The sequence below is a fragment of the Neophocaena asiaeorientalis genome, unplaced genomic scaffold (genome assembly GCF_003031525.2).
Source record: "Neophocaena asiaeorientalis asiaeorientalis breed wild unplaced genomic scaffold, Neophocaena_asiaeorientalis_V1.1 scaffold275, whole genome shotgun sequence".
Classification (NCBI taxonomy): domain Eukaryota; kingdom Metazoa; phylum Chordata; class Mammalia; order Artiodactyla; family Phocoenidae; genus Neophocaena; species Neophocaena asiaeorientalis.
This window is the reverse complement of record NW_020173679.1, coordinates 6,540,812-6,557,597: the sequence shown is the minus strand read 5'-3', so window position 1 is coordinate 6,557,597 and position 16,786 is coordinate 6,540,812. Positions and strand designations below refer to the sequence as shown.

Here is a 16,786-nt window from a genome sequence, read left to right as displayed (position 1 = left end):
CCCGCCGAGCCGCCCGCACCCATGGTGCCCACCGCCTTCTGGGCCGCGCTGGCCGTCGGACTGCAGCTCTGGGCCGCAGGGCGCGCCGTGCCCACCCAGGTAGGTGACTCGCGCGACCCTGTCTGGGGCGGGGGGGGGGGCGCCATGCCATCCACCCCAGGCTGGCGCGCGTCCCCCGCCCCGGGGCGTCCGGGGCGCCGTGACAGGGGTGCGGGGCTCGGAGCCACGGAGACGCAGCACCCGCCACACCGGATCAGATGCACGCCGCTGGAGACCCTCTGGGCACCCCGGGTTTGGCACACGTGCGCCCGGGGCCGGAACTCTGGCCACCGCGACCCGGAGTCGCACCTTGGTCCCTCCGCCGTCGGTGGCCGGCCAGCGGGCCCTGGGCAGATCCCAGCCAGACTGTGAAACCCAACTCCCGTTATCCCTGCGACCCCTGGCCTCTCCGGGGTGACTTGGGGGTGGGGGTAGGCAGTGATCTGTACTGGGGCTCTGTCCCCACTACAGATGCCCGGCACCTTCGTCAGAAGACTTCCTCCCTTCTGAGCTACGGTTTTCCTCTTTCTTAGAAATACTGGGGCTGCGTGTGTAAAAGAACAGGGCCAGGTGTGCAGTAGCACCTAATAAGGGCACAGTCAGACTGTGGACTGTCTTCCATGCCCTTTGCCCAGACCCCTTCCCCAGGACCCACCTGGAGTGTCCAGTGGCCACTTCAGAGCCTGCCGTCTGTGGACTCTGGGGTGATAGGGAGAGAGACAGTGCCCTCAGGTTCCCCTGGGCTGACCTCCCCAAGGATCTGTGCCTGAGCTCTGGGCGACAGGGGTGAGGGAGGACTTCTGGGCTGGTTATCAAGACAAACATGATGTCTAAGGGGCTCCAGGAAAATGGAGAGAGCAGAGACCCCAGAGCTGTTATTCAGCGCTAACTGCACCCACCACAATAGCAAGGGAGAGAGAGTGTACAGAGGATTCTTCCACCTTTGCCTCTTGTGGCTATCTCCATGGTCTGGTAAGACAGAAGAGCCCCATTTTGGACTTCCCTGGTGGCGCAGTGGTTAAGAATCCGCCTGCCAATGCAGGGGACACGGGTTCGAGCCCTGGTCCGGGAAGATCCCACATGCCGCGGAGCAACTAAGCCCGTGCGCCACAACTACTGAAGCCTGCACACCTAGAGTCTGTGCTCCACAACAAGGGAAGCCACCGCAATGAGAAGCCCGCAACAAAGAGTAGTCCCCGCTCATCACAACTAGAGAAAGACTGCGTGCAGCAACGAAGACCCAACGCAGCCAAAAACAAACAAACAAATTAATTAATTGATTAATTAAAAAAAAGAATAGCCCCATTTTGCAGAGTAGGAAAACTGAGGCTCAGCAAACTCCTTGTGTTTCATGGGAGGGCATGGGGGGCTCTCTTTCTTCCAAAGGGACGCCTCTTCCTTTCCTCTCTTGGCTGGGAGGAGGTGTGCCTCATCCTTTCCTCACGATCTTACCCTGATGGATGGGTGTGTGCTGACCCATCTGGATATCTTGACCAGGGAGGAAGGTGGGAGGTGGCATTGACTCATGTGAGGTGACTCACTAGCTAAGGCTAAAGACACCTTTAGAGTTCAGTGCTCAAGGCAGAGGATGGAGGTGGTCAGACCAGAATTGACTCATTCACAGTTGGTGCCATGGTGGGACCTGGGGGCGCTGCCCCAGAGGTTGTTCTGTAAACAGAGGAGGTCAGGAGAGTCCCAGGTCTGAGACTTGAGTGTGGATGCTGGTGGCTCTGGTCCCCAGCCTGACTGCAGTGTGCCAAGACTAGGGGCATCACTGTGCCTCAGCGAACCTGGGGACACACGAGCCCCTGGGGGGAGGAGGCACAGGGCTTCTCTGCAGGACAGCAGCTCCTAGTCTTGGAGTTGCTTGAGGGGTTCTCCTGAGTCTCTCACTTCCCTCCCGTGTGCCCAGCTCCTGTATCAGTCAGGTTCCCTCCTCCGGGACTGTCTTCACAGCCTTTTAGCTGGTCCCCTGGCCCCTGCCCCCTCTCCCACTGATCCTCCTTGGTGGCATCACTAGAGTGGCCCTCCTCAAATTGGAGTGCCTCTCTCCCTGCCTGGGAAGCAAAAGGCTCCCAGTGGCCAAGGCAGAAACTCCCCCAGGTGTCTCAGGCCAGAGCGAGTGAGGTCTCCGGGTGTTTCCTGCCACCTCTCTGCATCGTACCCTATACCCTACGAAACACGGCCATTGTGTATCTTCGTACTCCATGCTGTCTCTCTCCGTGGTGCACCCTTTCCCCCATCCTTAAGGGTCTTTTGCACGTTCCCCCCACCCCCCACGCCAAAGCCTTTCCTCACTCTCCCAGTTGGATTTTTTTAAAAATTTATTTATTTTCTATTTTATTTATTTTTTTGGCTGCATTGGGTCTTCGTTGCTGCGCGTGGGCTTTCTCTAGTTGCGGCGAGCTGGGACTGCTCTTCACTGCGGTGCGTGGGCTTCTCATTGCGGCGGCTTCTCTTGTTGCAGAGCACGGGCTCTAGGCGCGCGGGCTTCAGTAGTTGCGGCACACGGGCTCGGTAGTTGTGGCTCTCGGGCCCTAGGGCACAGGCTTAGTAGTTGTGGCACACGGGCTTAGTTCCTCCGAGGCATGTGGGATCTTCCCCGGCCAGGGCTCGAACCCGTGTCCCCTGCATTGGCAGGCGGATTCTTAACCACTGTGCCACCAGGAGAATCCTTCCCAGTTGGATTTGATCCTCTGCTCTTTGAACTCCCAGCCCTTCATCCCTCTCTAGGACAGACTACATTCTGATTTTAATCTGGTTGTGTTCTATCCACCTCAATAGATGGAAAGTTCCTTGAGGGCAGGTACTGGGGGGGTCTTCCTCCTTATTATTAGCACCACAATAGCACCTGTTGTTTGAATGCCTACTAAGTACCAGGCAGCATGCTTAGGATTTAACTGCAGAATCTTGCTGAAACCTTCCTTATAGCAACTCTTAAAAGGTGGCGTTCCCCTTTAGAGATGCGGAAGCTTGAGGCTCAGAGAGGTTATGGTAGTTCCCAGGATTATAGAACTGGAGGGTAGTGGGTGGGGAGGTTCGAATGCAGGTCTGCCTGATTCCAAAGCTCTTCTTACTCTACCCTCCCCATGCCTGTATCCCCCGTCTGCCCCCACCCGGGTCCCTGGCACACGGTGGATACTCAGTTGTGTCCGATGTAATAAATCAAGTTGTAGAAAGAGCCCCAGGGAGACCTGAGCTGCTGCAGGCGTGGCAGAATCACTTTGCCTGCAGGGTTTTTGCCTCCTTTAAAAGCTGTATTTGCTGGCTGGTGTGGAATGCATCATTCATTCATCTCGTCATCCATTCATTCAGCAAACAAACGCCAGTACAGCTGGCAGGATAGGTGAGCATTTGGTGCCATCTAATGGGGATGGGCAGGGCTCTAGCTGTCTGGCTTTCTGTTGTTGCTGGGAGGGGGCTGAGGGGATCTCTACCTGCTGGGTTGGCCTGAGGCTGAGGGGCCTCAATACCTAGGGGCCTGGGGCCAGCTCGAGTTAGGGGAGAGGTTGGGGACTCCTAGCTTGGCCTGGGGACATTGGCCTTTGGTGGAGATGGGTGATCCAGGGTACCTGCTGTCCTGGGATGTCTCTTTGTCCCCTGTCTAATATGCCAGAGGGGACCTGTTTGCTGACTGAGGATGTGACCCTCACTGTGGTCCTGGGTTTGGCCCAGTGGCTCCTGGAGGAGTAGCCAAGAAGGTTGGAGGGGGAGAGTTTTGATGCCATCCGTGGGTGTTTGTGTGTGTGGTTCATTCAGCTCTACACATCAACTTAGTTCTCAGGTTTATGCCATGTGGGCTGCTTTTCCGTTTCTCAGACATGCCACACACACCCCTGCCTCAGGGCCTTTGCACTTGCTTCCCCTTTACCTTGAACGCTCCTCCCGCTGATAATCCTCAGGTCTCCTTCCTGCACTTTCTTTTGCTGAAATGAATTCTTCTCAGGAATGCCTTCTCTGGCCATCCTACCTATAAAAGCTCCCCACCAGGTACTCTCACTCCCCTGACCTGCTTTGTTTTCCTCTGTAACACTCATGGCCTATTATATTTCTTTCACTTGCATTGTGTCTTTCTACTAGAGTGTTAAGCATGGTGAGGGCAGGGACTTGTTCACTTGTTCGTAGCCTAGAAGAGGATTTCTTGTTCTCAGTTCTCTTGGCATTCGGGCCATATGGTTGCTGTGGGAGTTGTCCTGTGAGTTGTAGGATGTTTAGCAGCATCCCTGGCCTCAACCCACTAGATGCCAGCAGCACTTGTCCTTCATTTCTGACAGTTAAAAGCGTCTCCAGATGCTGCAAAATGTCCCCTGGGGGGAATTGCCTCAGTTGAGAACCATTGGCTTAGAACGGTGCCTGGCATGTAGTGGGTGCTAAAAAATATTGAATTAATGTCCGAAAATATTCATCTGACCTTCATAATGACCCTGCTTTATGGATGAGACAGAAGAGTTTGGAAAGCCAGTGGTGGCAGGGCTGGGCTCCAGTTCGTCTCACTCTCTCTGGGATATTTCTCTGGGTTCTTCCTCTGCTGTGTTGAGTCTGCTGAGGCTAGTGGTGCTCTCCCCAAAGTGCTCACCCGCCCACATCCCCCTCCTGGCTCGTGACAGGGCCACCCACTGGCAGTGATTTAAGAGCCCAGGAAGCATGTGACTTGCCCAGAAGCAGGCAGCAAGGGAAGCCAGGGGTTACGGTGGAGAGAAGGGTGCTACCAAGGGAAACAGAAACAAAGTGGAGTTGCTGTGGCTCCCGCTTCTGGACATCCCGCCAGGCCCCAGGGAAGCAATATTGATGACTTAGAAGAAACGCTGTGGCCTCAGAACTGGACAGACCTTGGCTCACTTCTTACTTTGCTGTTTATAGACTGTGTGACCTTGACAAGTCTTTCCATCTCTGGGAGCCTGCCTCTGTGTTCCCATCTGTAAAATAGAAAAATGATCCTTCACCTCACTGGCTGGTTGTCAGGATTAAAAGTGCTTTATATGCTATGCAGCCCATTGGTGGCTATTTGAGCATCTGTGGCTTCGCAGGGCCTGGGATTCACCGTGGAGGCGGAGTCCCTGTCTCTGAGCCACAGGGCTCTGAGGTAGGGGTGGCAGACCTCCATTTGCCCAGAGCTCCTGCCCAGCATCCCTGAGGACAGTTTCCCTCCTGCCCGCCTTCTCCTGGTTATGCTTCCTGATCCAGAGCCCGCGTCCTAGGGCCTCTCACACCACCCACCCAACTGCCTGGCCTTAGGAGCCTGGCATGTGGCACAGGCTGCGGGGTCAGGAAATCCTCCCCTCCCCCTCCCAACTCCTTTCAGTGAGTGACAGGTGCTGGATCTCATTTGAGGGTGAGCAAGGGGCACATGTGGCATAGAATAGAGGAGTCTCATGACCTCTCTGTGAAGGGGATGCAGAAGGCCTCGACTTTCCCACCTGCAAGATGGGCATGGGCTGATTCCAGGCTGTCTTTAAAATCTCTTCCATCTCTGACCTCCGTGATCCAGAAGGTTGTATTTACCTGTAACCCTGAAAAGGGGAAGCTTTATGAAGGCTCTTCTGAGGTCATGCTGTCCATCCCCCAGCCTCCAAGTGATTTCCGAGACAGCAGGACCCTGAGGAAGGAGCACTGGCCTGGGGCCCGAGAGACCAGAGTTCCCATCTGTACACTGTGGTCTCCGGCTCACTGTGTGACCTCGCTCGGGTTACTTAACCTCTCTGGGCCTAAGCACCCCTATCTATAAAACATAACAGCACTGATCCTAACACTCCCTTGGAATGTTGGGGAAGTATCAGTGTTGCCTGTGCTTGATGGAGGCCACAGACTGGGGGCGAGGGGGGTCTAAGAGTTTTCCCAGGAAGGAGAGTCCACCACTCCCCACCATTAATATCTTTGATTCCCAGTCTCCCTTCTTGCTGACCTCAGTCCCACTTGTTTTAGCTGGAAGGATTTCCTTGACTCAGGCCGCAGTAGCATCAAGAATCCCTGGCTGCTGGTCAGCTTGCATCCGAGACAAGACGCACACCCCTCAGGCAGAACAGGCTTCACGCGTTTCCCACCTCCCCGCCCCTTACTACCTGATTAGCCCCTCTTAAAGTTCAGAAGCCAGACCCTTTGGGGCACCACGGGAAAGTCCGTGCTGTGGGCATCACTGCGGGGCCCGCCGCCTGGGATCCCACAGGTTCGGGGAAGCCTTGAGTGCGGGGTGGGGGGTGGGGTTCCTTGAAGAAGGCTTTGTCACCTGTGATGGACTCACAGCTGTCCCCCTGGTTCTGAGTCCCAGGGCTTTGGGTGTTTGTGCCCCTCTGCTGAGATGTTGACTGTGGGGCTGGGACTCTGGGGCCCACGGTCATTTTCCATCGTGTCGTGTCATGAGGTCACAGGTGGTGGTGACATCACTGTGGTTTGGGACACTCGAGGTGCGAGCCCAGGAAGAGAAAGTGTCTGTTCACCGATGGGGGTTTGAAGGAGTCGATTTCCATCTGCCCCAGGTGTGAGCAATGCTGGGGGGAGTTGGGGGGCGGGGCAGCTGTGCAGGAGAGTCCAGACTCCAGCTGTGGTCTGTCTCTGCCCTGGTGGCCTGTTGACCGTGACACACCGCCCTAGCTCTCAGCCTCTACTTCCTCTTTGCAGAAGAGGAGAGGTTGGAACAGGCTGCATCTCAGGTGTCACCTGCAGAGGTTGAGGATTGCAAGACTCTCCATTTTGTTACTAGAACAAGACCTGTTAGCCGGCTCACACGGCGGCAGAGCCCATCTCCCAGGCCCCGGGCCGGCCAGCCGCCCTCCCGTTCTTGGTAGCAGATACTGAGTGGGCACGCGTGGGGACAACTGGCAGTGCCGGGGGACGTCGAGGGACACGGCTGGATCCCTTTGGCCAGCAAACCACTACTCTGCCCCCAGCTTCAGAGCTGGGACCCCGGGTTGATTCAGTGCTTTGGCTGGAGGAAATCCCCAGGGGCTTTTGTTTTCCTCTGCTGTCCAGACAGGGGCCCACCTGTCTGTTTCCACCTGAGCCTGGCCCTGCAGGGGGTGTAGCTGATTTGGCCACATATTCGGGGAACTGAGAGGGCCTGAGGGTGAGAGCAGCACGGGGAGGGATTTGGGGCAGGGGGCTCTGGATGGGCATCCGCCGGACTGTCCGTGGAGAGCCTTCTCCAGTGCCATTCAGGAGAGATGCCGGAGGCTGCGGAAGGGACCGGAGCGTGGGGCTGGGAGTGGGGGTCCTGGGCCCAGCCCTGGCTCAGCCTCCAGCTCGGGAGGGCTTGGCCAGTTCCCTTCTCCTCTCTGACCCCCAGCTGGCCCAGCTGGAAGTGGAGATCAGCAGAGACCTGGCCCAGCCTGAGTGTTAGACAAAGGGGAGGGGGAAGGGGATAGAGAGGGTGAGTGACTTTGGGCAGGAGGTGGCCTGCAGCTCCGGCCTCTGTGGGTCTCCAGCTCAAGGCCCAGGTCTGGACTTGACAGTGACTCTTAGGGAAGGGCTCCCAGCACTTGGCTTTAGTTACCGGGATGGCCGCCAGCATCCTGGGCACCCCTCCGTGTCCTCCCTCCTGCTGACCCAGAGCCCCGCTTCTGTCTGCCACGCGCAGAGGTTCAGCTTGTTCCTGGTGAGCCTGTCACCTCCTGCTCCGCGTTCACAAGCCCCCAGTTCTGCTCCTTCCTGTCCTGTCCTCCTAGCTCTCTCAAGCCCCTCCCCCACCACCCCATGGCTTCACTCGCTTCCTGGCCTGGCCCCTTGGTCACCCCCCTCATCTTTTGACACCTTCCTGACTCTGTCCCCCACATGCCTCTTCCCGCAGTGACCACACAAGGATCTTTTTAAAAGCTGAGCCCTGGAGGGTGGTCAGGATTGGGCTGAGTGGATGCCAGGAGTAGGGATAGCAGGGGATAGTAGCTAGGCCATCCTAGCTGGAGCAACAGGCCTGTTATGGGTGGCGATGGCACTTGAGGCTGTAGGCTGTTTAGGACCAGTTTCTGGAAGTAGTAAAAAATTTTAAAATTAAATTAAAACATTGTAGCAACTGTAACTTTTTTTTTTTTTAAGTAGTTATGTATTCAGTATTTTATTTATTTATTTTTGGCTGTGTTGGGTCTTCGTTTCTGTGTGAGGGCTTTCTCTAGTTGCGGCGAGCGGGGGCCACTCTTCATCGCGGCACGCGGGCCTCTCACTGTCGCGGCCTCTCTTGTTGCGGAGCACAGGCTCCAGACGCACAGGCTCAGTAGTTGTGGCTCACGGGCCCAGCTGCTCTGCGGCATGTGGTATCTTCCCAGACCAGGGCTCGAACCCATCCATGTCCCCTGCATTGGCAGGCAGATTCTCAACGACTGTGCCACCAGGAAAGCCCGCCACTGTAATTTGTGGAGCGTTTACTAAGCACTTTACATGTGTTATCTCATTTAATCCTCACAACAGTCCCATGAGGTATATACTGTTATCAGTTCCATTCTGCAGATGAGAAGACTGAGGTTTTTTAGCCTCATTTATTTAAAAAAAAAAAAAAAGCAAAACTCCTTTGATGCTGCCCTCCAATAGAGGGGAGTCTGGATTCAAAGCCAGGCATCTTTTTTCCAGTGACTGTGCTTTCAGCTACCACACTCACTTCGTATCAGGAGTTGAGGCAACGGGGAGCCGCTGATAGTTTTTGAGTGAGGGAGTGACCAGAGCAGAGGGTGTATTAGGAACGTCACCCAGGCCTCAGTGGGAAGGACAGATGAGGTGGAGAGAATGTTGCAATAGTTTAGGCGAGAGCTCTGGCTGAGAGGTTAGTAGCAGGACAGGAAGGAAGGATCAAAGGCTTCAGGGAGGTGGAGTTGGGCTTTGGGCTTTGGGCTGTCTCTGGAGACAGAGACACTCGGGAGAAAGGGGAGCCGTCCTTCTCCACCCCATCCTGCAACATGAGGTGCCCATGGCATCAGCCCCGTCCCTGTGACCTGACCGTGGACAGTGTCACCCTCGTGTATTCCTGGAGTTCTTGTGCTCAGCCCCAGCGTGAACCCGGCTTCGCTCACCCTGGCTGCTGCTGGGGTGGACATGAGGCTGGGCAGGGCTGGCCTTTGCATCTCAGGCATGAAATGTGATGAGCCCCCCATGGGCAGAGGGTCAGGATTCCTGGGAGCCTGCCTGCCTCTGTTGCCAGGACCTTGGGACCTTCTCCCTGGGCTTTGGTTTTCCTCTCAGTGGTGAGGTGGGGATAAAAAGGCCCCCCTCTGTCATTTCCCTTTGGGGTCTGGGAGAGTGCAGCAAACCCTGAGCGAGGACTGACGTCCGGGGGTGCTTCGTGGGTGCCAGGCACGGGTCTAATGCATTACATGCCCCGAGTGCCTTCTGTCCTCAAGGCCACCTGGGAAGGGTGTACCATCATCATCCCCATTTGATAGGAGAAGCAGTCGAGGCACAGAGGTTAAGCTTTGGGCTCAGGCTCTCAGCTCACCAGAGGCAGAGCCAAGATCCCACCCCAGGCAGCCCCTTCCGAGCTCTGTGCTTAAACTACCACCCAGAAGTCAGGGTGGTTGCAGTGGCCATGAGGGGCTCTGCCATTCTGGGGACGCCACCCTCTCTCTCTATAAGCCTGTTTCCTGCCCAGTTCTCCTGCTAGCCCCAGCTCATTTCAACTAATTGGAAATGAAACTTTGCTTCTGTTAAACAATTCAGCATCTGTTAGGTACCCGCTGTGGGCTGTGCGCTGGGCTGGGTGTAGAGCCGTGAGTAATAAAAACCCAACGACTGACGCTCAGCTCTTGCTGCCGCTGGGCATGGCGCACTCCATACGCCTTGGCCCAGTGAATCATAACAGCCCCATGAGGTGGGCACTGCTTTTGTCCCCGTTTCAGAGATGGCAGAACTGAGGCTGGTGAGTGGCAGAGCTGGGACCGAAACCCAGGTGTCTGGTTCAGAGCTCACGCTCGAGGGTGCAGACGGGGAGACACAGGGAAGCAAATGATTAACCAAAAGGTGGTTCATGAATTAGAGAGGTATACCCGGGTTGTTGCTGGAGCCCTCGAGGGGGACCTCTGACCCCATCTGCGGGTCCGGAGGAGGTTTCCTTGAGATGGTAGTGGAGAGGACTCTGGAAGGAAGCCAAAGAGTTAGCCCTGCAAGAGGGGAGGGCAGGATGTTTGGGCAGAGGTAGCAGCAGGAGGACACGGGAAGGAGGGTACCAGAGCCAGAGGGATGATGCAGAGTGAGGTGAAGACTGAGTGGGAGACGCTGGCAGGGCCCAGGCAGTGGCCCCCGGGCCCCAGGCTGAGGACATTGAGCTCAGGACAGACTTGGTGTAGGAAGGTGGCTTCAAGTCTGTCTGGGAAACCTGGGGACCGAGAGTGAGGAGGTTGTAGGTGGTGGCTGGGCCTGGGGTGTGTGTTGGGAGGGGATGGAAAGGGTTAGGGTGTTTTCTGCAACTAGACCGAGGGTTCCTTGAGGGCAAGGACCACGCCCCGGTATCTTTGTACCCCGGTGCTTAGCACAAAGCCTGACCCCAAGAACCGGATACCAGGCCGGGCTTCCTGTCCTCCCCCAGCTCACTTCTAAAGCGACATCACAGGCAGCAGGCCGGGAGTGGGATGTGTCACCCTTGGCCGCCGCCTGTGATGTGGTCGGTCCTCCTGACGTAGATGCCGTTCCTCTCCGTGATGACAGATGAGCCTCCACTGCCTGGCTCTGGCGTCATCGCCGTGTCAGCTGCACCCCGAAGTCTGCGGGACTCCCGAGAACCCCCTAAGATTGAAGCCAAAATGGTTCTGCTGTCTCTCAGCATATGCCAGGGCCCCAGGGACCTGCCATGGAAATGATGTGGTTTCTCTATTGGTTGAAGCCAGTTTCCCTCCCTGGGTCCTTGGGCAGACGCCTCTGCTCCGCTCCATGGCTGCAGTGTCTGTCCCTGGCATCCTGGAGACCCTTTTGCCTGGGAGAGTCATTGAACCCGCCCACACCTTGCTCACCGTGCGTTCTCCGGGGAGTCACTCTCCCTCTCTGGGCCTCTCCTCTGTGAAATGAGGGAGCAAGAGAAGACCACAGGGTATGAGCCTGTCTGGGGACACTGAGGGAGATGCAGCTGGGACTAGTTCTGCCGCTCGCTGGCTACGTGGCCCCGGACATGCTATCGAATATCCGGAAGCCTCTGTTTCTGCATCTCTAAAATGGGGTGATGCTGACCTCGTTGTGTTGGTGCAGAGATAAAACAAGAGAATGCATGTGGGCCTGCTCACTCAGCACTGTCTGCACACCGTAGGTACTACTCCTGGGTCCGAGCAGTCCCTGTCTCTCCCACTTTGTGAAAAGAGAAGTTTTGTGGGGCATGTGTACTCCTCAAGCCTGAAGCTTCCCCCCGTGGCCTTCTTCCCACCACATCCCCTTCCTGCTCTCACCCTGCCCAGGGGTGCTCCTGGGGAAGGCTGGGAGTGGGACCCCTTCCCAAGGGTACTGGCATCTAAGTGGGGGGGCGGTGGGGGGGTCTCCAGAAAATCAAAAAGCCTTGGAGACCCCCGCAGTGCTTCGTCAGTGCTGGCAGGAAGGGCAGAGGGCGCCACAGCTTTAGTGCTTTCAGATGACACTGTCTTGGTGGCGGCCACTTCCTCCTCCCTCCCCAGGCCTGTCTTTCTTTGCCTTCCCCTCTCGCAGTCTATTTATAAATAGGAGAAGGGACTGAGGGCCCCCACCTTGGGGTGCATGCAGGGTCTTGGTCGGGGAGCAGAGAGGCAGGAAGTCAGCTGGCGCGGGGTTGCCCAATTCCCCGAGAAGGTGCGCTGACTCCACAATCAGAGGGTCTTGCCTGGTCCCGTGGCCCTGCTGCTCACTGGGCAGACCCCAGTGCAGTGCCTACCTTGCCCTAGTCTCCCTCCTCCAGCCCTGGCTGCTAGCTGTGGTTTCTGGTCCTCCAGGGTGAGAGTTGGGAGGAGTGGGAAAGAGAGGGAGTAGAGGGTGGGGAAAATTCATGCCACACCCACCAGGTAAGTCTGGTCCTGCTCTGGCTTTGCCCCCTGCTGGCCTCTGAGGCTCACCTTCTTTCAGGGACTCACAGTCACATCCCTGTCCCTTATCCTGGACACTGTGTCCTCTGGCCACTTAATGGACCCCTGGCTGCTGGGTTTTGGTCACTCACCCAGACTCTTTATTTAGGGGTCCCCTCACCCCTCCAGGTGTTCCGCTTGAATAAAGTCCCTTGGAGACCACCCAAGGCCACTACCCTAGAAAGCCCACATCTGACCTGCAGGCATCCCCTCCTTCCTCTGCCTTAACGAGGCCCACTCCGCTGTCCCTGCAGCTGGCCTACTGCCGTCTCCTGACCTGGGGCTTCTTGAGGACTGGGCCTGGGGTCAGCCTGAGGGTGACTCCATAACTCCAAGGGTCACGGGTCAGCTTCCCCAGACCTGCTCTTGAGGAGAGAGGGAAACCCCCTCCATTGCAAGGCCTGCATGGGCCACCTAGCGCCTCACCAAAACTGGGCCGCCTGCCCTCAGCGACTTGTCCTTGCCGTGCCTGTTCTTAGCTGAAACTAAGGCAGAGAGAGCCCGGTTCTAATATTCCATCCGACACAAGGCCACATGTGTGTCAGGGCCTTTGCAGACCCTTAGAGCGCCCCCCCCCCCGGGTCCCCTGGGAGTCTGGGAGAAGATGACGGACCCAAGTTAAGATCCCCTGCCCTCCGCCTTTGCGCCTACAATAACCCGAGGAGGAAGGAGGAGGCTGGGCAAGGTGTTATGTCACTATTTTACGGATGACAGTGTCGAGACTCAGAGAGTAAGTGATGTTCCCAAGTCTCGTAGGACCAGCATATGTATCCAGATCTTCTGAACCGAGGCCAAAGCTCCTCCTGTGAGGCCAGGTGTCCGTATACGTGGGGGGATGGACATCTCCAGCCCCCCTCCTCCCAGGGGACACTTGCTCAGGCCACCCTCACCCTCGGAGAGCGTTTGAGGGGCAGAGCTGGGGCAAGGAAGCCCCTCCCCACACCCACCCTCAGCCTTGCCTCACACCCCAGCCCCTACCTCCTAGGTTATTCAGTTTTTCCACCTCTCATGTGGGTGGGCCACCCACCCACCCCATCCTCCTGAGGTCTCGGGAGGGGGCTGAGCTTTTTGATGCCCATCCTGAAGAAGCCAGAGCTGGAAAGGGCTTAGAACCTCAACCAGGCCACACCACCATTTTGCAGATGAGGAAGCTGAGGCACAGAGAAGCTGGTTACCGCCCACAGTAGAAGAAGTGCCTGAGTGGGGGAGGGAGGACCTTTGGGGTGGGCCCAGGGCAGGGAGGGTTGAGATCCAGTCTTTCTGGGGCAGGGAAGGAACACAGAGCTGGAGGTGAGGAGACCTCTGAGGCTCAGTTTTCTCATCTGTGACTTGGGAATACCGATATTACCAACGTCACAGCACTGGAATGAGGAATCAGAGACGGTAACGCGTGTGAACAGCTCTGCACGATACAAACTTCCAGGACAAGGTGCTGCTGTTCCTGTCTCCTAGCGCCCTCACCCTCTCCCTCACCTTCGCCCACCCTGACCTAGCTGCCCTGGCCCCCTGGCTGTGCCTGGAACACACGGAGCACATCCTCCCTGGGGCTTCTCGCCCCACCTTGCTTTTCCCTTTTCCTTAGCTCCTGCTACCACCTCCCATTTTCCACTGTGCGTGTCTGTGTCTCCCCAACTAGAGCCCAGCTTCCTGGGCAGGGACTTGCTTATGTTTGAGGCTGAGTGCCCGGCACCTTCATGTTTGTTGAATGAATGAATGAACGTTTCCACCTTTGCCCCTGTCTTTCTCCACCACTAAATGAGAGGTCATCTGAGATCATCTCTAAGGTTCCTGCCAGCCCTGAGCTGCTGCGCCTCAGTCCCACCCCCGCTTCTGGGCCGTGTTTCCCGGTCATCGGCTCCCGCGTGTCCCTCCAGCACTTGACACAGCTGCAGATCAGCTGGGCCAACACTCCCTGTTCACAGGCTCCTACCTTTGAGCCTTTGCTGACCCCACTCCTGCTTGCTGAGGAGCTGCCAGCTCCTGACAGGTCAAGGATCCCCGTGAAACAAGCAGTTCTGGGAAGGGCAGGGTCTCAGGTGCTGGATGTCCCTGCCCGCTGCAGGAGACGGGCTCTTCTGAGATTCCTGCGTGGTTACCTGGGAAACCAGGTCAGAGCTGAGGTCAGAGGATGTTGGCCTGAGGCTGAGAGAGGTCCCTTGCACTGGTGTGTGTGTGTGTGTGTGTGTGAGAGAGAGAGAGAGAGAGAGAGAGAGAGAGAGAGGAAGGGAGGGAGGGAGGGAGAGGGTGCGTGTGCCCATGTGAACGAGCTCCCCAGGCTCCGCTCAGCGTGGAGGTGGATGAACGGGTGCTGGTGGCACGGTGGTGACTCAGGGCAGAGGGTGGATCCCAGGGGCTGGCCCCTTTAGCTGTCCTGAGGAGGGGAGCAAAGACTTCTCCAGTGGGACCAGAGCAAGAGTCACATCCCAACTCCACCTCTTCCCTCCCAGACCTCAGACAAATGACTTGATCTCCCCGAGCTGTGAAGTGGGCACGTACCCACCAGCTTTTGGGGGGTAGGAGTGGGGTATTATAAAGTGCTTGCAGCCTGGCCTGTAGATAGTTGGTACCTAATGAATATCCTGTGTTTTCCTTTCCTCTCCGAAGGGCCAAAGCTGAGAACCTGGAAGAGTGCTGGAGGCCACATGGTGGGAGAGGGTGCTGAGTTTGGCAGGCGCTTGGGGTCCTGGGTCTGTGTCGAGGGCAAGGGAAGCTTGGGCCCACAAGAGAAGGGAGGCAGGATAGCGGTGTCGGGGGTGTGGCTCTTCTGGTGTAGCCTTGGGTGCATCGCTTCACCTCTCAACCATCTGTGAAATGTTGGTGAGGAGTCTATCCGATGGGGGGTCCAACACGTACTGTCACTCCTGGGATGTAGAGGAAATGGAGCTGCAGACTCCAATGTGAGGCAGCTCTGAGGCCTGTGGTGGATGAGCAATGGGCCCTGTTGGCCCTTGTGCACAGGCATCACTCAGCTGCCACCAGCCGGGCCCTGGCATGGCCTTTGGGAAACCCCAGGAGGTGGGTTGGCTTCTTTCCATCTCTATTTCCCCGTCTGTGAAATGGGCACAATCAGATGTGCCTCACAAATTGGATGTTAGATGGGTCCTTCCTTCTCTCCTTCCTTCCTTCCTTCCTTCCCTCTCCCTCCTTCCCTCTCCCTCCCTCCTTCCTTTCATCTATCATCCTCTCTCCCTCTCTTTATCTATCTGTCCATCCATCCATCATCCATCCACCCGTTCACCCATCCATCCATCGTCTATCTTCTCCAATCTCCCCCAACACACACACACACACACACACACACACACACACACACACACACACGCTGGGTCACAGATTTCCCACCTGTTAGATGAGTGCTTAGTGCTCACTAGTGGTTCCCAGTGTTTGCTTGGGGATGCTGTATTTTGAAAGATTGGCTCTGCTAAGCGTGCCGAGTGAATTCGGTACTACCCAATTCATTTCCTCATTCTAAAATGTCGGTCAGAGCTCCCCTGTGGGTGGGTGGAGTGTGGCTCTGAGCCTCCCTGACACCAGACAAAAGAACAGAAGCTTCCTTAGCACCGAGTTTCCCAGAGGCTGCTCACCATGTTCTGGGCACCTCCAAGGACCCTCCGCTTGTATGGCTCCTTTGCTGACCTGAGACCCAGCTCCTAGGGCTGTGCCCCAGCTTAGCCTCTGCTCTGGTGAGTAGGGCAGTGGAGGGAGTGACCTTTTGTCCCACTCTGCAAGGGGCTTTCTGTTCCTCATTGTTTAGCCATGACAGGGCAGTGGTTTGGTTTTTTTTTTTTTTTTTCCTGTCCAAGAGCATAAACAGGCCTCAAGATTGCTGAAAGGAGGGCTGACCTCCTCCGCCCGCTGCCAGCAGCTCGGGCTGGAGTCAGAGCGGCAGGAGGAAGTGTAGGGAAGGGGATTCAGAGCGGGATTCAGACAGGAAAAGACCCTGGAGGGGAGGCCACTGGGCAGTGGCCTGGGGGCCCTGGGGGTCCAGCTGCCCGCCTTTGTCCCGGAACCCTTGCCCCATGGGTGGAGAGAGAGCCCAGACTTGGCCAAGGCAGGGCCCTTTCCCGTCAGGTCCTTTGGGCCCTGACAGGAAATCCTCCCCCAAGCAGGGCAGGCGCCCTGGCCTCCACCACAGAGGGCTGCCCCGGTGAGGGGGGGCGGGGGACGGAGGAGTCCTCCCCCCGCCGGTAGCTGCCAGGCCTGTGGCTCTCAGGGCCCACAGGAGTGAGGGGCTCCCCTAGTTACCCCTAGGGTACTTGGGGGGAGGAAGCCCACCGTGTGCAGGGTCCTTGAAACCTGTGCCCGCCACCCTGGGGGGCAGGGGGCTCGAGGGAAGGAGGTGTGACCCCACCCTGCCCCCAGGGTGCTGTCTGCGGTGGGGTTGGGGGGAGGCTGCCGCCCGGGCTGCTCAGTCAGAGTGCGAGGCACAGCGGGCTGCAGGGGGGCTGGGGGGGCACTTAGGCCTGCGTTGCAGCCAATGTGCAGCGAATGGTGGTGCGAAGGGGGCTGCAGGAAGCACGATCCTCCGGTCTTGGGGCTCCCCCAGCCTTTGATTGCTAGGTCTCCTCCACGTGCTGTCCCAGCGCATCTTGCTCTGGCCTGCCTGCTGCTCAGCTTTGCTCAGCACTGGAGCATGGGAATCGCTTGGCAGGTTTTCTTTTTTCTTTTCTTTTCTTTTCTCTTCTCTTCTCTTCTTTTCTCTTTTCTTTTCTTTTTTTTAACAGTACAGATTCCTGGGAAGCACCCCCACCCCCACCCCT

At 57.1% G+C, this 16,786-nt stretch overlaps 1 protein-coding gene across 1 annotated transcript in view; it reads left to right on the top strand.

Annotated features, from left to right (window-relative positions):
* Positions 1–6: 6 nt before the first annotated feature.
* TNFRSF1B (TNF receptor superfamily member 1B) overlaps positions 7–16,786 on the top strand; it is a 35,811-nt gene continuing 19,031 nt past the window's right edge. The window contains exon 1 of the mRNA XM_024749728.1: positions 7–99. Coding sequence (XP_024605496.1) covers positions 22–99 — 78 coding nt within the window. The 5' untranslated portion in view covers positions 7–21. The remainder of the gene's footprint in view (positions 100–16,786) is intronic.